At 39.8% G+C, this 21,910-nt stretch overlaps 1 protein-coding gene across 1 annotated transcript in view; it reads right to left on the bottom strand.

The window, feature by feature from the left end:
* Positions 1-1,356: 1,356 nt before the first annotated feature.
* LOC104495526 (contactin-associated protein-like 5) overlaps positions 1,357-21,910 on the bottom strand; it is a gene marked incomplete at both ends in the record, with an annotated part of 47,803 nt that continues 27,249 nt past the window's right edge. Inside the window, 3 exons of the mRNA XM_010138502.1 lie at positions 1,357-1,463; positions 19,078-19,249; positions 20,382-20,531. Of these exons, the coding sequence (XP_010136804.1) occupies positions 1,357-1,463; positions 19,078-19,249; positions 20,382-20,531 (429 nt within the window). The remainder of the gene's footprint in view (positions 1,464-19,077; positions 19,250-20,381; positions 20,532-21,910) is intronic.

Genomic DNA, 21,910 nt, shown 5'->3' on the forward strand with positions numbered 1-21,910 from the left:
CCCCCCAGGTGGTGCCGCGGTGTTGGGTCCTTGCCGCGGTTCCCTTTCCCTGCGCCACGTGGCTGTCGCCATCTTTGCCCTGCTGCCACGGTGTTAACCCTCGCCTTTCCATTTCCTAAAAACCCCCAATATCTCACTGGTTTGCCTTCGTATCATATATATATTGGTTTGTAGTGTTATTAAAGTTTGTTTCTGTTTTCCAAAAAGTATATTAGAGGTCTCACTAATTCTTTTTCTCCCTTCCCCTATCTCTGGTGGGATAGGGAAGGTACTACCGTCACCTGAACCTTGGCTAAACCGGTGACACAAAGTAGAGCTCAGGTGAAAAATCTGTGAACAGATCTTTCAACAGCCTCTCCTGTGAGCTGCAGACCCCACACCACAAATGATTTTGCTGTTAATTAGCAAATCATTAGAGTCTCCAGAAATACAGTAGGATTGCCAGTATTCTCAGCTTCAAACCACTATGTACCTTCTCTTCTGCTTTTTAGCTTAACAGATGAAAAAATGCATCTTTTAATAATCTCCTATCACCTGCAGTCCAAGCACTTATCAAACACCAGGAGCGGCTATAGTTGTATTCCTGGAATTTTTATTCTTACTCTTTTTTTGTCTTTATTTCTGGCGATAGAACAGGAAGTAACCTTCATTTTCTAACGGTTTCCCTTTTTAGTCAGCTGTGTGAACAGGTTTCATTCTGGCTTCCCCTTGCTCTCTATTTTGTATTAGAATTCCCAGCATGCTGTGCTTCTGCTGATTGATACCTTTTCTTAAAAAACAACCAACCAATCAAATTTTAAAACACCTTAATTTTACTTTTGCAGTGGATTTCAGTAGCTGAATGCTTCATGTACTCCCACTGTTTCAGATCCTGAACCCTTGCTAAAAGCAGCAGCCCAAACAATAGCTCAGCAAAATTCCGAAATCATAAACTGTAGAAAACTGACTTTTGCAACATGAACTTTCAGATAATCTAAGAACAAAGTGCTAAAATTGACACACAGCCCCAAACACAGATTAAAATCACCCAGTTCAGCCCAGCTAAATTCAACTAAATGGCTAATTTTCAATGTGTCTACAATGTGTAAGTAACATAAATTAATTAAAGATTCTCCAAATCAATTTATAATATGAGGAAAAAAAATGAGGAAAATTAGTCAAAATTAGTGGTTTGGTTTTGTTAAAAATAATTGTCAAGAAACATGCATATTTGTGAATGGATTCCTGTGCATTCCGAGCCCAATGCTTAACCTGTTCAAACCATGTCAGGACATGTTACATTCTACAACCTCTCACAAAGTTCCTCTCTAGTTTACCAGCGGTCATAGAAAACAGTGTACATGTGGGTTTACTTACAGTTATGACAGGTAGCTCCCATGTAGCCTGTAGCATTACAATCGCAGAAAAAGGTGGTCCAGGACTGAGAGCATTTTCCTCCGTGTTCACAGTAGTTGGGTAAACATCTAATTGGAAACAGTTTAAAAGAAAAAAAAAATTAATCAATTATAAAAAATTCTGTAAAAATAATGTGCTGGAAAAAATAATTATAAAACTGTCTCAACTCCTCATTCAGGCAAGAGCTTCCTAGGTCTGAATTACCGTATGGTACCTGAAAGAATTACTTATTCTTCTGATCTGCGATTCACTTCAAATAAAAGCACTAAAGACAACGTTTAATGTATCGAGCAAGTAAGTAAAGATCTCTCTCAATAAAAACATTCCACTTGTCCTCCACTTGTCAGCAATTAAAGTGTCACAAACCTTCCGAGCACAGACAAGGAAAAGTAACAGGTGAAAATGCTATTGAAATCTTGTTTCAAAGAAGAATACCCTGTTCTCTGATTAAACAGGCATCACTGTTATCAAAATTAGGCCAAGCTACATCTGTGGTAACAGAAACAGCATGAAAATCTCAGAAGTGAGAGGGAAAACATGTGCTTCAATTACAAGTTCTGTACTCTCCTCCTTTCCCTCATTTTGGTTGGTATGCCTCTAAAGTATTATCGTGAAGCAAACGATTAAAAGAGGAGAGAGACACAACAGCATGCAGCTTGGGGAGTGAACAGAAACAAAAGCTGTGGGAAATGAAGTCAGTCTCCAGGACAAGAAGTGAATGCTGATCTGAACGGCACGGGTGTAAATGCAGGCAGTGCAATGGAGTTACACCAGCTTAAATGGAAACACAGACTGGTCCCTTGTTTGCCTTTTCTTTCCTTTTCTCTTTTTCCCCTTACTGTATATTAGATAATCTCTTCTACGCTGTATGTTTGACTTTTGAAAAGTAATTTGTTTATACACTGATTAAATTGTGATGGGTGGGTGGATAGAAAACAGGCAATCAATTTATCTCACACTTGCCAGCACACCATTAGGGTTTGCTTTGCCATAAATTGAGCTTCAAAACCCTTTTTATGACCAGATCTTTTAGTGCTGTTAGTGATGAAGTAACTGAGGCTACCTAGATTTGTACTAGCTGAAAAGATTGTTTTACTGTCGTTAATCTCATCCTTAGGAAATTTTGTTTGTACTTCATTGTGCATACTGCCTTTAACTGTGGCTTTCAGTCTGTTTCTTCTAGAATCTTCACAACTAGAACACATTTAATTTATACAAGCAGAAAACTTGTATGTCACTAACAGCCATTGTCTTCACCAGATTCCCAAGCTCCACCAGCCAAGCATTCAACAACTTCAGAGTCCAAGGCTGGTTAGAGCTGCCAGACACTGACAATCTAAAGAAATCTGTTCATGCACAGAGGCCTATCAGACTAAACTCTCATCATCAATATGATACATGCAACTAAGTGCATACATACATATACTCATCTGTGTAAGTGTGAGCCTGAGATTTGTTCTAAAAGTTAGGTCTACCTGATCACTATTTAAACCATTGTACATAAAATTATGAAGACTGTATAAAAATGTTAATAAGAAATAATAATTTGTGTTAATTATTAGGGAAATTATTTATTATTCAAATATTAGAGACATAAGAAATTAAAGAAGAAAGGGTGTTATTTATAACTATCTGTAACATCTTTTAAAACAATTATAAGATATATTGGTCTCATAAAAATCATGGTTATGGCTTCTATTAATCATTGGGCTCAAATACAAAATGAGGAAAGAGAATGGGAAAAGCACGTCTGGGTTTCCAGCTCACAAGGAAGCTTTTTTCAGTACTGCAGAGAACACCTTGTTTCTAAAACAAGAAAGAAACAAAAGGGATGGCCAAAACTTTTGGTTTACAAGGCAGGAACCCTTAGAAGCGATGAGATTTTGGCATTTAATGACATGCTGGGAAATCATCTAACAGAGTCTAACACCCTGCTGGTACAGTGACTGCCCAGCCAGCCTCTCTGCCATTACATCTGCTCTAGGTGACGGTGAAGAGAGATTTAGATTCTTTGGGCTGATGCTGAAGAAAGCAAAATGGCACAAACAGGATTGGCTGATGCATGCTCTGCACCCAGCTATGGTCTGCAGGACCGTGCCAGCTCCCTCAAACCAGCAACTCTCCCAGAAGCTGCAGGAGATGAACAGTGGTTCAACAGCTCTATGGTGATATATATGAATTTTGCCTGTAGGAGCAGATATGCTCATATTTGTTCTTTGGTTATGCCTACTCTTCCCTCAGCATAATGCTTTTACTTCTACCTGCTATTAGTAATGAACATTCATTTATGTCACCTGTACAACAGCAGTAGATATATTCACATCACAGGGGTGCTGGTGACAAGAAACATCTGATGTTAATAAAGTTCTTTGGAGAGGTAAAAAAAACCCAGTACTATGTTGTTATCATAATTTACATCATCAGGGTAATAGACAAATATGCTTTCTGCCTATTTCAAGCTACCTTTTATTAATTAACCCAATGCAGTAGAGCTAATTACTAGTCATTTGTGGTTTGCCAAAGGCCTGTATCAGAGCTTTACCCACATTTATTCCCTTAAAACAGCTTTCTTTCAAAGGCTTTACAAAGCTGAAGGTCACTTCTCATTTCTTCTTGTCTTACGAATGCAGACACTTTTTCTTTCCCCAACAATGCACAAAGCGCAAGTGGAACTAGCCTTGTAAACTTTTAATGATATTCATAAATTCAGAATTAAGCCTTTTTTATTCCTTAGTCTATTTGCTTTAATTAGCACCGGTTGCATTGATCTTGTTTTTGGTCAGATAACTAACCCTTCTAAGAGCTTATGAAACAAATTTCTTTGCAACTCTAGTAATTACCATAATCCCATTCTAACTGAGCAGTTGTGTCTTCATTAGAAGCAAAATTTATCCTAACTGTCAGAGAACTCAAAATTAGAAAATAGTTACGATTAAAATTAATCAAGGCACGTATAAATCACAGATTATTCCATTTGTTAACTGTCCTGGATCCTCATGTTGAAGAATTTAAATAAATGTATTTTGAAGTATAAATTAATATTTCCATTCGAGTAGAATCAAGCAATTCTAGCAAAAACTGCAGTGGTATCACAGAAGGGTTCAAAGACAAAAATTGGCAGCAGGCAGTCCCTGACCTATTTGCAATTGAAACAAATAAACAGATCAACTCAATTTTTGCAAGTATCATAAAGGCGACACTTTAAAACTTAATGATTTGCATAGGACAGTTTGTGATGGACCAGGGACTCCGATCTTCCACATTCCAAGTAATTTATAGGATATATAATGGTGCATGAATCTTATTGAAAAAAATATACATGAAGCAAATAAAATTTTCCTTCCTTCAGTCGAGCTGAAAAACACACACCTTAGCCATTTAAGTGAGCAACACGCATAGGGCGCACAAAAGCATTCGCTGCCCTTAGATGAAACATTCACCTCCAACACTGAACGTGCGCTTCCTTAAATTCAAAGGACAAACTGCAGAGATATTAGAGGGCAAAATTTGGCCCTTTGATAGGAATGATGAAGAAATAACAATGACAAAATTCCTTTAAGTGGGAAGGCTGAAGGAGTTCTATGCTTTTGATGTTACGCTTGACTGGAAATAAACCTGGTACTTTCAATAAGCACCTATCAGATTTTGTTATAGTCAGCATAACACATACTGACTGCACCAATCACTATTCTTCCTAAATAAAGAGGAAAAAAGGAGAACTATCAGAGAGAGAAAGAAATAAAGGATCATGCATCCTCAATATTAAGACTGCCAATACACATTATACACCTAACCCTAACAATTAAGTCCCTAAAGCACAACAATGTCATAAGAAGAAAACACAATACATTTAGATTTTTTCTATGAAGAAAGCATTTGCCTAAATATTATCTCAAATTCGTTCTATTTCACCATGTTTTCGTATTTATGGGCTGCAGCTATTTCACATATAATTATCAAATTGTAACATTAACAGGGATGGCTTCATATAGTAGGCATACATGTCTGATGAAATGGATGGTGTTACTGTAAGAGCCTATACTTTGCTTCGGTAAACTGGTGCCTTTCTACTAAACTCAATAGATTGAGGCCAACTGCAACAATTTTGGACCTGCTCTGCCAAGCATAAATCTGTAAAATTCTTTGCCAAAGGTTATTTTGGATACAAGAAACGAGTTCAAGGGGAGACCAGACCAGTGTTTTGAAGAGAAATCCACCAGTGTTACTACATCAACAATCTGTAACAACTTTGGGGACTTATCAAGGAGAAAACAAATAAAGATCAGAGAGGATTAGAAAAGGAAGTACCACTGCAGCACATTCCACTCTTATTTTCCCCTGGATGTCTGTCTGTGGCAAAATAGCCACAGGCTAGGTCCTTAACTGAGGGGAGAAAAGAGAGCTACTAGAACCAGAGAGAGGAAGGGAGAAAGAATACAAAAAATATTTAGACAGGCTGCAAAAGAGTTAAACACTCTGCAGATCTGTTTGTTGTTTTGCTCAACAAACTATCCCTCCTCATCACCACACCTCCCAGCGTCTCTTTCCTCTTGCAACTTCAGAAAACTGAAACCCAACTTTAAAAAAAAAAAAAAATATTGTGGCATACTTGAATTTCCTTTTTTAAGCCATCTACATTTTCTTCCCTAAATTGATTATGTTATGAAAAGTCATGGAGTACAAACAGAACAAGACTAACATAAACAAATACAATTTTTCTTTTCCATGCTGGAAATCATTTACTCTACCACACTGAATTAAAAAAAAAAAAAAATTAAAAAAAAGGTATTTTTTGTCATTTAATACTTTGTGAAAAAGCTAGGCTTTCTTCTTTCTGATATTTGCAAAACTTGATGACTGAACTTTTAAAATGTCTTATTATTTCCACTGTTGTCTGCCTTGGTTCTCAGAATCTGCACTCGGTTACCGCTGTGAGACCAAGATTTAGAAGATCTGAACATTGATGCCAACTGCCCTCAGGCACGTGGCTGGGGCAGAACTGTGGGAGGAAGTTGTGCTGGGATTGGCTCCAGCGAAGGGAAAAGAGACTGTTAGCTATGCCTTAGATAAAAGACAATTTTTTAAGGTTTGATTGCTTTGTTGTTAGAACTCCTACATTTTTAACAGAGGTAAATGTGCTGACAGTTTGGCTTGGCATCAGCAGAAAGGATTTTATATAAATAAATTTGAAAATGAAAAAAGAGAAACAAATAAACCATCCTGTACAGACAGCTGTTCCATTTAGAATTCATCATTTTACAAAGCAAAAGCAAAAAAGCCATCTGCAAAAATCAAACAAACAAGGACAGGATATTATATCCTACATGCATCTCCATAGCTGGCCTTTAATTTACCACGGGGTTGCACATCCCATGAATTTTGACCCTAAAGGAATAGCAACGAGGGTGAACTCTCTTCAAGTGCCTCCAGACACTCAATTCCATACTCACGTTGAATTCCAAAAGCCACTTAAGTAGCCCCCTATCAGCCTTCAAACTGCCTTCTTTCTCCACAGGGTCTCATTGAGGGCAAACCCCTCTCCAGCACTTGTGGGAAAACCCTCTGCTCTGTGTTCAAAGACAAAAGCTGTCTCCAGTTTCAGCATCTTCCCCCAAGTGCAAGTCTTTACAGTTACAAGAAGGAGTTCACCTTGTTCAAACCAGTTCTCTCATCACCCCTTACAGCATTTACTAACACTTTTTAAAGGACCAGATGAGCACCACTCTTAGTTACTCTGCAGTGGCATCAGGTCAACGAGACCTGAATTCAGCACCATTTTCTTGCTTCACATGAAAATAAACAAACAACCTTATATGGAAAATAGCAAGACTTAAAAACATGATTCATCTCCGGTAAAGATGTGGTGATGTGAGCGTGGCAGATGAATCTGAAGAATCTCTTTATTCTGCTTTGAAACACGGTATTTCTACAGACCAGTGTGCCCTTCATGGGCCTGAATCTTTGTTTTCCACAGCTGATCTTGCAGGTATGAGACAAAGTCAGGGAAAACAAAAAGCCTTAAAATGGAGGCAGGGCAGGCAAAACCAACTCACGGTGTTGTCCAAATTATCTTAGCATTCCCCTTCCTGCACATTAAAGTCACAGAAAGGACAGAAAATTCCTCCATCTTCAGAGGTAGCATTACAACTGCCTATTTTTACAGACGCTTTGCTTTATACAAACATATTCTTGTTTTATAACTACCACAGACCGAGCTCATCTGACAGTGCAAAGCTCATATACCAGTCCAAAGGCAGTGAATTGTTTTACGTGGTTTTATTACACTTCATTGTCAATCAGCCCTTAAGCTATCAGAGAAAGAAGCTCTGGCATTACCTGCATTATTCAGCTAGGTTCAAAGATTAGAATAGATATGAGAAGATGGGGGGGTTCATCTTCAGAACTACAGGGACTGTAAATCTGACACCCAGGTTTTGGCTGGTGGTGCGTTTGGTTTTTCCACATCTTGCCCTTCCACCCCAAAACTTTGGAGGTATTGAGGGAGTTTCCCAGATTCGCACTCCAAAATGAGCTACCTCCACTGGTTTAATTACACTAGTTAGCATGTCTAATTTGAGAATATAGGTGCATACTGCTGGGAAGGACCCAAGGGGATCTTCAACTCTCACAGAAGATCATGTATCCCTCTATTTCTAATACTATTTCTTCCACTCTCTATTGATCTGTACAAGGGACTAAGCCAATAGGAAACCTTTCTCACCTTTTCCTTCCCTACCACGTAAAACAGTTTGGATTTTCCCCCTTCCACATCATTATTTCCAGTGTTTTTGCTTTGGTTTTTAGGAGAGAGAAAAAGTAAAAAGACAAAATCTGTAAGGGCAATTTGATGACAAAGAAAGAGGCATTTCTAACTATATTGTAATTTTTGCTGCACAAGCACAAAGCAAATTGTCAGTGTTTTACAAAGTACCGACACAAGCATGAGAAAGGGAAACTTTCTTCCCCCCAGTTTCCAAAACCTTTTCACAATTTCCTTAATTAAAATAGAAACTGAAGGGAGACACGAAGCTTCAGTGTGCCCTGCACTATTTGTAAATATGTCCACTGGAGACTACTTTTTAAAAGGCAAGAGAGACAAAAGGTGAGGGAGGAAAATGGTCACTCACAGGACTGAAGAGATATTTTTTAGGTGACATGAGATATCGGAACTGTAACCTGGATCATCAGATCCTTAGAACCAGGCAGGACATCCTGGACTGTATGTAGGTAGCCTCTAATGGAAAAATTCTAGAAAAAGATTCGTGTGTCTGAAGGTGTGCAGTTTAAATCCTTTGTCTTGGCTGATGATGGAGATATAGGTGGACAATATTCAAATCTACTTAGAAATATTTTTGAAAAGGACAGGCAATATTCCCTCTTACATCTTCAATTTGTCCGAGCTCTGATCACCATCCAAATTCAAGGAGCATATCTACAAATGTCTGACTTGTTGGTATAAACCAATGGGAAATGTAAGAGGATTGATTTCCCACAAAGAAAAATAATCTGTACTATAAAACAATGGTCATTTTTGCAGAGAAGACACCAAATAACAAAAATAAGACTATGAGAAAGAATGAAAAGAATGGATGCCAAATTGTGGGGGGTTTGTGTTTTGTTTTGTTTGTTTTCATTTTATTCTTTCTGCAAGGCACTGCAGGTATTTCTGTGGGGGTGAATATTAAGTGTTTGCTTTTTCAATCCCAGCCTGGGACTGTAATAAATAAAATTAAAACTCACCGGGCATAATTAGCAAGGATATTTTCTCGTTTGCATGGCCAACTTCAGGTGGAAAAAACCCCATATAAAGTTTGACTTCTGCTGCAGGGCGTACATTAAATCTTAGAGGAGATTTGGGAAATGCAAAAAGAGTCTGTGATTTCATCGGATTTATTCTAACACCCTTCACCTGCAATAGTAATTAATTTCCCAAAGGCCCATTTTGACAGTACAACACATGAACCAATGTTAGGTTCAGTGCTAAAAGAAAAGGAAGAAAATGTCAAAATTTATGACTATTTCTTACAAGTAAAAATTGAAAGAAAAGCTAATGGAATCTACAAACAAAACAGACATAAAGCAGGATTTTAAGGGTCAGCTCTATTTAGCAAGAAAAGAGAATACTTTAATTTATTTAGCAAACATTATGAGGAATTTTCACAGATAAAACATGGATAGGATTAAAAGGATAGGCATTAAGGACGCTCTTTGCACACCGTTAAGTCCAGTAGTCCAGGGCAGCAAACTCATGAATCAACTCAGTATGTTTCTCCCTAACGAGGTGAGCTGATAACGCCAATCCCATCGCAGTGATTATTATGTATACCACATGCTGCTCTCTCCATTTGTATTTGCTAGGAGAATTGGAATATGCAGATGAATCCTGGTTTAATAAGGATGGCAATATCAGTATGTACTTGTGCCTGCCCACTGATGCCACAGAGATGAAACACTGCCAGGATTCACAAGAAAATATCTGAGGTCAGGTTTGTTTTCTCATTGCAGGTATCTGGAATTCCTAGGATGTCCTGCAAGATGTGTCATCCGCCCATCTGCCAAGCTGGATTCAATATGCATCATTCGGGTTTTTTTCTTCCCCCCTCCCCCAGGTCACTTGAGGGAACTGAAGTTCCCAGTGTTGTCCTTGACAAGTACTGTCAGTATTTGCTATAGCGAGGGCAGGGTGCCAGCCAAGTAAAAATAGGACAACCCAGTCAAAGCTTCATCAGCGCAAAATCAACACAAACTGCAGCAATCAGATTAAAGTGCTCTAGCAGTTGTAGACAGGGAGAGCGATGCATGCATTTATCTGTGCATTCATGCGAATCTGAGCCCAAAGGAAAGGCGGCTCTGACTACTCGCATAGTTCACTTACAAATAATGACAGGTTCAACACTTAAATGGCCTTCTTAATCCCAAGACTACCTAGTATCAGATACTCAGGCGCAAGTGGCATATAGAACTTAGGACAATACAACGACGGGTGTACAACACTGTGCTTCTGCATCTGCCTTAGCCCTCCCAGGTAAACTTTGATACGAACAAGTCAACAGTTTCAAGTTATTTCAGCCCTGTCAGGAATAGCAGAATCATATGAAATTTCAGCCTCCTTGAGTTTTATCTGTCTCTAGTCAACTTAAATACCACATCCTTTGTGATAGGAGTTGAGGAGTTCAAAAGCATTAATGTAACCAACACCATCATTAAGGATGTGTCTTAAAAGCCTGGTGGAAGCAAGTGTATGTCTAGCACCATCTTGAGGGGCAAAGGAGACTTTCCTCTGACTTAACACCTCTCACAGAAATAACTTTGCCCTTACAACAGCTGTTTGGCACAAGCTATCCCAACTACAATGTTTCCTAAGCACTTCCCTATAAAGAGTTTAGAGGAGCTGGTAGTGGAAACCACACTATATCGTACCTCTTTGCATACACAGTCCCACTGCATGCAAGAAGTGGATGAGATTAATCAGCCAATGCCTACAGGCTGCAGGCAACACCACAGCCCTTGCCGCAGTATTCCAAGGGGTCCATCTGGTGCAAGAGCAGACAGCCTTGCTCAGCCCAAAGGGAGCATCTGTGCCATATGATGAAGGGCTGGAAATCCACAGTGTTTCTGGACTGAGGTTTGATGATTTTCTGGCATATTTTCCTAATATCCATGGCAACTCTTGAGCTGTAATAACTCTTGAGACCACATTCCTGCATCTATTCTCTCAGTAGGATGCCAACCACAGTAAACAACAAACTCAGCTTTAGGACTGAAGCTAGTATTTCTAGTCCCAAAATCTGGCATTCCAGCCAATTGCTGAACGGGAAATCCCAGAGCTTCTCAACAGTGTGGCCAAATTCTCAGCATCTGCATATTTGTTTTCCTACCCATTTCATTTATTTTTAAATGAGAGGCTGCCTGAATTTCCCCTAGGCTACACCCTTCCATTTTTTGCCCACACACAGACAGACCCACACCCCCACTATTCCACTGCCGTGTAGGAAGAGAAAACACAGTACAGAAAGTATTAGTTCTTGGCAAAATTCACAGTTAGATGCCAAAGTATTTTGAGATTAGCACAGCTACGATAAAATATATTTTGGTTTTGAACAACAGAGGTACAAAGAGCTGCCCACAATGAAAAGGATGTTTTTAAAACACTAAGGAACTTGGGCTTCCTAGTCCTAAGATTATCACCTACCTCCAGATTTCACTTCAGATCAACAGTGCCTCCCCTTCAATTTCGTTACTCTGACAATGTCACAGCAAAGACGCTGATGAAATAAGTTTAAGAGCATCCCATTGAACAACTCGTCAGCTTCCAGCAATCTGGCTTATGGAATCATGCATGTCTTACTGACTTTTTTCCATTACATTTGACCTCTACAGCATCTAACAACATCCGATTTGATGCTGTGTAAGATTTGAATTTGTGGGAAACAGCTTTTTTTGTTGTTGTTTTTATTCACCTCTTTCATGCAGCTCCTCATCACACAATCCTGCCTGGCTCTCTCTTCTCCAGGCTGAAGAGTCCAGCCTATTTAATATCTCCCTGTAGAAACAGTTTGTGGCACACAAAAGAATAGTGTCAGTTTAGAAACAGTGATGAGGCCTGAATGACAGACTCTTCTAGTCAGAGCTGCACACAGCACCACCCTTGAGCAGCCCAGAGAGGATGTACTTCTTGGAAAGTGCTGGTCAGGTCAAGGTTGAGGTCAGTGAATACATTCAGCTGGATTTGTGTTTCCTCTTTTAGCCACTGAAACAGAGGTTGTGAAGGGATCAACACAGAGCTGTTAGCATGATTTTACTAAGGGGAAGATGTTCCCATAGTTATCCAGTGCCTCAGTCCCCACCTCCTCCTAAGAGCTTACAAACTTCTCACCCTCATTTTGACCACATCTGAAAGAGGGACAGACACCTCAACTCCAGGAAGTCACAGGGTCTCCTGAAAATAGAGAGCTAAGGGTAACAGAGAGAAGGCAATCAAGTTACTGTTCATCACATGAAAATACACAGCCTGAGCTGAACCATCATTCTAGGCATCACAGAATTTGCAAAGAAGAAATCCCAAGAAAAAGCAGGGCAATAAATTCTGCAATCACAGAGCTTCATCCTGCAGTTGTAAAAATGAATTATGCATTTTTAGAAGCAAAAGCAAATCAGCGAAGTGTCAATGAGTAGAAAGTGTTGATCATTCTCCCTTTTCCCCTTACACTCCAAGTTTAACATATATCAGGTTCAAAAAAAAAAAAGCCACCAAACCATACCTATGGGATACACGGTACCTGCTCCCTGCCACAGCACTGCCTTAGAGTGTCTGAGAGATACATCTACCAAATGAGCTTTTTCACAGGTGTGAGAAATCCTGAACTGAATTCCTGAAAGATAGTTAACACATGTTTTTAGTTTGGTTTTTGTGGTTTGTTGTTTTATTGTTTTTGGGGTTTGGTTGGGGGGTTTTTTTGTGGTTTTGTTCTTGTTGGGTTTTTTTCCCTTAAGCAGTGTTATTCCTGGTGACATTTCAGAACCCCTAAAGCAAGAACAAGACACAGATGTTCCAGCTGGAGGAGAAACCTGAGCAAATGTAACAGAATCGCACAGAGCTGGAGGGAACTTAGTCCATGCTAACACCCCAAGGCAGGAAAACCCATACCCACGTTTGTTATTTCTCACAGACTCAGCTAACCTATGTATAAAGCCTTCAGCCACAGAGACTCGACAGTCAGTCTCCCCTGGCAATGTATGCCATGGCTGCTCTCCTACACGTCCTGGTCAGAAAAGATGATTATTTCCTTCTGCACTGCAGCAGCCCTTTAGCACCTGAAGACCGTTATGCTGCCTCCCCTCAGCAATCTCTTTGGGTTAAAGAACCAGAACTTAATCAATCTTTCTCTGCAGGGCATGTTTTCTAGGCCTGTTTTGTGTCTTTTCATATAGACGGGGCCACTCAAGAAACAATTCTGGTCCTGAATAGGTTTATAGAGTACAGAAATTCAGACGTGTGACTACTAATGAACCTAGGACAGCTAAACCAAGTGATAACCCTGGACAGTGTATACTTAAGAGGGTTTTCTCATCCCTCTGCTGCTCATCACACATTTGCCCACCTGTTTTGCTCACTAGCTCAGTTTTGTATTTCAAGATTTGTAGAGTTGCCAGCTCACCCAAATTTCAAAACAAAGGATGTAGTTGCTAAGAGCTTAGTATTTTGGTATCAAGGTTCAGCTCAGGAATCCTGCTTAGATCAGGACATGCTTTTTTTCTAAGCCAACAAGAGAATGAAGAGATCTGCAGCTGAGTTTATGGCCCATCACAGCACTGAATAAACTTCAGGCTACCACTAGAGAAACCAATATTTTTGTTATCACTCTGTCAGTCTGAGAAGGCACAAGAAGTCTCAACCCTCTGTTCTGCCTCATCTACATGCTAGCCAGGAAAGGGAAGCACTGGCATTTCTGTGGACAGCAGCCTTGTACCTTTCATCAGTGTTAAAAAGACTGAAAGAAGAGCCTGTGCCAGCCACACCGCCCAGCTGGCCACTGCACTAGGTGCAGCTGTGATTTCTTACCCTGCTGAGGGAGAAGTTTCTGTAACTGCGCCCCTAACCCATTCCAAGGAGGCTGTTTGACAGGCTCAAGAAGTCTTTACAAACACTGAAATACCTAGGACGGAAATACATAAGTGAAGACACCATTAGGAAAAAGACACCCTGTTGTGGTAATTTTTTTTCTCTAAACCAGAAGTATTTAGGAAAGCCTTTCCATCTTCTATCCGTAAAGCCCCTAACAAGCTATCTGCAGGTAAAGGACAGGGAGCCCAGCCATATACTTAGAGCTAGAAACTTAGAGGAGATCATGAAAAGGGAGTGAAACCCTTCTGACTTGCAGCAACTATAAGAAGCAAATTAATTTTTATGCAGCTTGCCACGTTTCCATCCCCTGACACAGATGTCCTTCCTACAGATTAAGGGCCAAGGACCCAAAGCATTATCCTGTTCTCATTAGACTTTCTTACTGCTCAGGTTTTCCTCTGGAAGCTTCTAGCTTAATATATCACCACCAGAAGATGCTTCCCTTCCAAAAAACACTTACAGTGCAAAATGCCAGGAGTGAGGGTTGTACAGTCCCTGTAGCCATGAACTTAATCTACATCACTCTGAACTGAAAATAAATTCAAAGGGAGTCTGCATTTATTTGGCTGGGCCTATGCCAGATGGCTTTTGGTCAGAGACAGTCAACATAGCACATGTACTATTGCAAAAGACTGCATAGACAGTCAAAGATAACTCTCTCACTTCCCAGCAAAAAGTCTCTGCATTCAAGGACTTCATGACTTCCAGACATCTCTGCCGTGTTACTTTCTGCTCTGTATCGTGCCATAGAGGGAAATGCCAGTAAGCTATAAGAAAATGTATTTTCTGACTTATTAATTCATTGTAAAGAAAACAACCGCTGATGTGTACCTGCACTCCTAACCAAGCAGAACTCCTGAAAAGGCAACAATAAAGAGGGATAAAATTAAATCCACATCCTTTTAAATATGGAGCAGACCTCTATGACTTAGCAGGATATTGTCTCATTTTTCTTTACCTCTCATTGGAATGAGGATAAATGCATTGCAGGCAGCTATGACCTCTAACACTTCATAACAGGAGCAGCGTAAGCACCACACTTTGTAACATCCTCGGAAAAGATTGAGTGATCTGCGTATTTAGACAACCACAGCAAAAACACAGGCTATGAACAAAAGAAAAAAAATATTTATGTGGATTAACAGCAGGCAGGCAGTGGGGATAATGCATTGTCACAGGGAAAATTGCTTCCTCCTACAGATTCTACTTTCCTATTCCACGAGGCATTGGAAACAGCTTGCAAGAACAGCTTTCTCTTGAAGGAGGTGAAGAAGGGAATACAGCACTACTCTGCAGGGCTTATGGAGCAGACACAGCTCCAACATGAATAGATTGGGGATGCCTTTTTCTGCACAGGATGTGTCACCTAAGGACAATGTGTAGGTAACATACAAGAGGATGGCACATCAGAGACGACTTGATGTGCAGCAATAGAAACATTAGAGACGCTGGCACTGCAGTTGAGAGCTAGAAACAACCAGAAGATAGTGCTAACCATCCTTCTTCCATGAGCAGGACAGTCCATATTGTTGTGTTTAACTCCAGACTATACAACATCTTAACGTTCTACTGAAAGCACAGACAAGAGTTTTCCCTGTGTTACGTACTAACCCCAGCTCTCACAGATACGTCCCAAACTGTCCACTCAGTGAGGACCAGAGCAGCTACTGCGTGGCCTCGTTCAAAGAGTCATTGAGCCTGCAAGGAGCCTCTGAAGGTCTCTAGCAAAAGACCCCAGCTCAAACAAGGGTCAGCAACAGAGTCAAGTTCACTTGTGTCTCTGAAAGCATCTTCACTCAGTACTGTCTCCCCAGACACCAAATGGAAAGAAGGCAAAACTGTGTATTTCTATGGCCATCCCCATTTTTTGAGTGTACCCTCTGGTAGCTCAGCTATTGACACAGCATTTATTTCCTGAGAAACAGGTACTGAAGGGTGGAAATAACAAATACAGGGAGACAGGAGGCATTCATGCCAAGTTCACTTGAGCACCCATATACTTCAAATACTAGAGATGAGAGATGATGAGATATTAAGGCTTAGTCCCTTAGATTCAAATTAATGGAGGCTCACCACTTTATAGAGGGAATCCCAGTGTGTGCGGAGGGTGGGGAGGGGGGGCGCATAATGTGCTTACACAACTAGATCATCTCTCAAAAACATCTCAAAAACCATCAGGAGTAGTCCCAGATTATCATCTTTCAAAACAGTCATTTATTCTCTTTTTAAGAGCAGGCACGAGTTGCAGCGAGCTGCCTAACCACTGCTTTCAGAGCCCAGGTCTGAACAAGTTTGGCCTACGAGCCTGTAACAAATAAACTGCTTTCTAAATAGAGGCATATTCCTCAAAAGAGGTTTTCTGCTTAGATAACTAAGACAAATGTCCCATTTACATGTTAATTAAGCTACACAATCCCCACATGCGTTAAAATTACGAAAACCACGTCCTTTACAGCGCACACAGCAATAAATCTTATAATTAAGAAAGGGGAGAACACATTTCTTGGAGAAGATGCTTTTACAGACTTTCAACAGCCCCTATACAGAAAGAACGAGCAGCTGGTTATCACACGCCTGGAGCCAGACCCCAACTTTTCTATGCTCCAGAGCTGCTGCGATACCGTAGAGCATTAGTTGAACTATGGTGACTAGCTGAACTACAGTGACTGGAAGTGTCAGACATCTTGTGCAATGAACCAATCTAAACAAGATTTGAAAACATACTCATGGGTACACCATGCAGACCACACAGCAATACAGTCTTTAGATTTGATTTCAAATGTCCTGTTCTCCCAAACCTTTCCATCTATAGTTTGTTGTAACCAATTATGCCACAATACAGACTTGCAGAACCTAAAATTTTCAAAAACGGTTAGGAGGAACACACTTCATGAATACTCTCTTGTTCAGATCCTCTGGATTAGGATCAGTTCTGCTGGAAAAATAACACAAAGGATTTGCCTCTTGTCTGTATTTTCCTTATGTATTTTTTTCTAATTTCATCCCCCTTTACAAATGTCGCTTGCTGCTATGACTGCTCTTGACTTTGGTACTGCACCAGCAATACTTTACCCTGTGAATCTTTGCACAACTTTTGCAATTCCCTGAAATCAATTCTGTAAATTTAACCTCTCAAGATTGTGTCCCAGATGTGTAAAATGTTTTAATATCTGATTTGGAAAAAAAAAAAACAAAACCACAAACAACAAATCCTTCCTTCTTCCCCATAAAACAGTTTCAGCACAGTTATTGGAGATGCCAGACAGGGAGAGAGCAATGGGTGCCTCACTGAATGAGAAAGCTGCAATCCACATGACACCAGGGAGGCTCTCACCCCTCCCTGACAAGGGGAATTTCTGAGCTTCAGCCCAACACCTCCCCACATGGCAGGCTTCTCTTTTCCCCCTCGGGGCACCTCTACTGCCACACCAAATCAAATCATAAGAGAATTACTTTTCCCAATTGTAAATCCAATCCTTGTTTTCCTTTTTTTTTAATCTACCTTGGTTTTGTGATCATATCTACTCTATGATCATAGCCACTATAAATCATATCTGCTATACAGCTTCCTAGATCACATAGTACAGACACATAAATTTAATGCTGTCCAGAGAACTGCATTGGAAGATAGTGCTTTAATCTTCACTCGATCATATATAACTTTTGTTTACATTAGCGATATAGTCAAGGCAATGATTATGTAAAGCACCACCATTCTTATTACGTTTGCATCCTTGCCCTAAATAATGGTATGGTATGATCACCCTTAGGATCCTGAAATCCTGAAGATGAGGAAGACAGTTGCAGTAGTACCACAGATTTACATAGCAGCCTGAACTTGGTGACAATGAAGGCACTGAAGTCATCCCACAGTGTCTCTGTATCGTAACAGAACAATTCTCTTCCGTATCAGCATACAAATATACAAGTTACCTTGGAAAAGTCCACTGCGTCTTAAAGACTCTTCTTTTCAAAAAAAAAAAAAAACCACCAAAAAAACCCCATCAAAAAAAAAAAACCCAAAAACCAACCAAATAAAAAAAACCAACCCAGCAAAATACTTTCTTTTTCTTAATTCTCAGGAGAGTTTACATTTTACTTCCTTTTGTTAAATCATCCGTATCTTATCAATTTCGTCTACAGTAAGCAGTAATGGAGAAAGCCTTCAGCTCCACTTCTCTAAGTGATGCCTGCAAAAATTACACTAAATGCTTAATTTCCTAACGTATTTCCAAAAGATCCTTACTACTTCCTTAACTATCTGAAGCATGTGAAATTTTCAGCAGTTCCATTTCCATTTTTCAGAACTTAGCTATATTAGAAAAAAAAAACAAACCAAAATCAGAGTATATTATTCCACGTACTAACTTCAAAGTACACATTTGCAGAAATAATTTAGAAATATTTAGACACTAAAAACCCGTAGGAAGCAATGGAGAAATTATGAAATACTTCAGAAAAAATTGGTTGCTTATTTTCTCTCCACTCTTTATGATAATATCTGGGTTCCCTGTCAGCTTTCAGCTTAGGAGGAACTCACATCAGAATTTAAACTGAAATGTGTCTCTGGTAGAAACAGACATTTCATGGGCAGTATGTTGTGTGAGGTGTACCATATCTTCACAATAAACATGCTGTGCTGTAATGGCTAACAAGGAAATTTGTGAATTATCTGCTTAAGTAAAACCAGCTAATATATTAAGGGGATGACACATTCTGATGAATCAAATAATTTTTCCTTCTCTTTCATTTCCCTCTAAAACTTCAAAGTAATCAAATGTTGTTTATGCATAAAATTTAATCCTTTCACCAATCTCTAGTTTGATTGAATTTGCATACTTTATTTCCTACAAGTCAATGTGAAGAGAGCCTCATGTAATTGAAACCATTTCCCCTCCAGTCCTCCTATCTTTGCTGTAATATTTTCTATTAGTAGCTCTATTATGCCTAATATCCATAATGTTGGCAGATTAGAATTTTCACTTAACACGACCTGTATTTATAAACCACTAGGATGAAAAAAATAACAAATACAAGAAAGAAGAAACAATAATTACCTGTCTTTGATGCCACACAGATCAATGTGTAAATCACTAAAATTCCCCAGGGAGCCTTGCTGAACTAAAATGAGGTCCTTGGGCTGGTTATCAATAAAGATGAGCCTCATACAGCCTTGAAAAGCAGTAATGGGATTTATACATTGAGAATCAGTGAAATTGTCAGGGCACCCTGTGGGAGAAAAGAGAAGAGGCAGAGAATAATATTGGAATGTTCATCTATTTCTGCTGGGATTTCCTGATGCAAGAACTCAGTGTCTCATTATTCCAAGTGTTTTAATTGTTTGTGCTACACAACTTTCTCCTTCCTTGTGCTACACAACCTTCTGTGTTATAAATCCTTCAGTGAGCCAAAAAAAAGAGGTAGAGAAAGAGAGCAGCCACTAGAAATATCAGAGTATGAGGTTTTTTCACATCTGCTAAGCAAAATCAAAATGTGAGTTTTTTCCATCTTCTTTAAAGTACGCAGTTGATAGCAACTGATTCCCATAAAAGAATCTGTGCAAATTGTAAAACCAATATGGGTTAAGTTCTGCTGCTGAGGAGATGCACAGAGTTAAAAGATGAAACCCTGTGGACAGCAAGCAAGAAAGCTATTTGTATCTGAGCTTTCTCAGGATTTGGCTAGCTCTGAGATCCAAAGCCTCCTGTGCATCCTCACTTCGTGCTGTATCCAAAGGATTCATCGAGATCAGAGATTCACTACGGTAAGCACTACACAAAAATATGTTAGCTAAAAAGACAGTTGATGACACTCCCTTTATCTAAATTAATGCTTGCACTCTTAAAAGCAGAAGATAGTATTTTTCAAGATCTTCCTTTCCATTTTTAAAATTTAGCCAATCCATGAGCCAATCTCATTTCCATGAGAGCACAGTACATAAATACCTTTATAGATCTGAGCCATATGTCTATTAAGATCTGAAGTCTAAAGTCACTGAGCCCGATCAAGACAGTGATATCTACAGGAATATTAATAATAGTTCTCAGGCCTTTTAACTAGAAAAAAGAACTCACTCGTAGCTAATACAGTTGTACAGCTTTTGCTGGTTTTGCCAGCTCTTTGTAGGTACCCACTACCCGTAGTCCATTTTTACAGCTGTGTTAGCAGTCCTGCTCAGTCTCTCTCTGTCAGGGTTGACCAAGACTCTTTGATCTTCCCACAGTGCTGTTTGCACTGCAGCTCAGCCGGGGATCTACCATCAGTTGTTACAACATTTTCTGCACCTGGGGAGACCTCAATGGTGAGCACCTGAAGATCTGCATCATGAAACCCTGTCCTGAATCTGTCTGAAACAACCTACCTCCAAAGTAGTAGCTGTTCCCAGAGTAGATCCTTGAGACAGTGGTTGCATGGCTAGCAGTGGCAGCATTGTTATCCAGTGTCAGGGTAATGCGATGTCTTCTGGCATTGATGTTAACAGAATGCCAAAGCCCATCATGGAGATTGGTGCCTGGCAAAAAACAAGCATGAGGAATGAAAAAAGAGATGCAGAAGACAACTGTTCTTCAAACCCCCTTTTGCTTCCAACTTGTGTCCACAAACTTGCAGCTGACCCCCCAAAAAAAGGAGAACTGGCAGCTGAAAAGAACTCATTACCTCTGGAAACAAACTGGCATAGAAGAAAAGGCCCAGGAAAGGGAAGGCTTTTGAGAGTATTTAAGCAGGTCATCTCATATTTTAATCTAATCTGCTTCTGATACTGCGGCCACTCATCAAGCCAGCCAGGTTCTTCACCTTTCTAGCATTTTACAGCTGTTTATGTCTATCTGCAGTCTGCTGGGAAATGCTTACAGCTCATAGGAGTATGCAGAGAAGATTTCTGTTGAGCTGCTGGTACTAAATACATGCCTGAGATTGCATTCAGTGATACGGTCATATCCTGTTCTCAGGTTTCAGTATGAAACTGCCTAACAATCTCCAGTAGGTACCAGCAGGATTTGTGTTTCTTAGAACCCTTCAGCACTAAGCTAGCGCACAGTTTTACTGATGGATGTGCCAAAGCCTTTCCATATTGGATTTCAACACGCATCTTGTGAGAGCTAGGATTCTTGCTCTGACCAGGAATACATGAAGGTGATAGGTAGCCTCTTTCTCCTCTAGACACTTGCGTAAAGCAGGAAATAACCTCTCTGTTCCCTTTTCTGAAAATCTGTATTGCATCTCAGGGCTCTTGAAATAGCACCATGTGGCTACAAAGAAGCCTCTATTCCCACAGCCGTGAAAATCGCTGGGCAAGCTTCTGAGCTCACACACAGTGGTGCAGATCAAAAGTAACCTAATTACAGCTCATAATATGCTATCATCAGGCTGGAGTCACTGAAAACAGGCACATACAACTCCTATTTGCTCCTCTCCCTAATAGAACAGGTTTTGTTAATGTGGCTTGCAGAAGAAACAAACGAGCACTTAGTGAGGGGTGTGAGAACAGTTCAAAACAAAACAAAAAAATTAGGGGTGTTACATGTATGAAAAGCCATTTCATTACAAATTTGAAAATGAGACAATTTCCACAGTAATGGCTGTTAACACATGCACAATTTCCATAGAATAAGAGGCTGGTTTCCCAGCAAAAGTGGATGATTTTTCAACTAGAACAAGTCCATTTTGAAGCGAAATATCTTGTCAAAGTTTGAAAATATGTCAAAACAAAATGGGTCCCATTTGGGGCAAAAATGGGTCCATTCTTGAGCAAGCATGAGTTTATTGTGAGTACCTGACATCTGCAGAACAAGGCACTTGCAATTTCTGCATATTTTCCATGTGGAAGTAGGCAGTTTAGCAATGTTTTGGATAGCACCAAAGGCTGGACTCAGGGTTCATGATTTCGGA

The sequence above is a fragment of the Buceros rhinoceros genome, unplaced genomic scaffold (genome assembly GCF_000710305.1).
Source record: "Buceros rhinoceros silvestris isolate BGI_N320 unplaced genomic scaffold, ASM71030v1 scaffold18716, whole genome shotgun sequence".
Lineage (NCBI taxonomy): Eukaryota > Metazoa > Chordata > Aves > Bucerotiformes > Bucerotidae > Buceros > Buceros rhinoceros.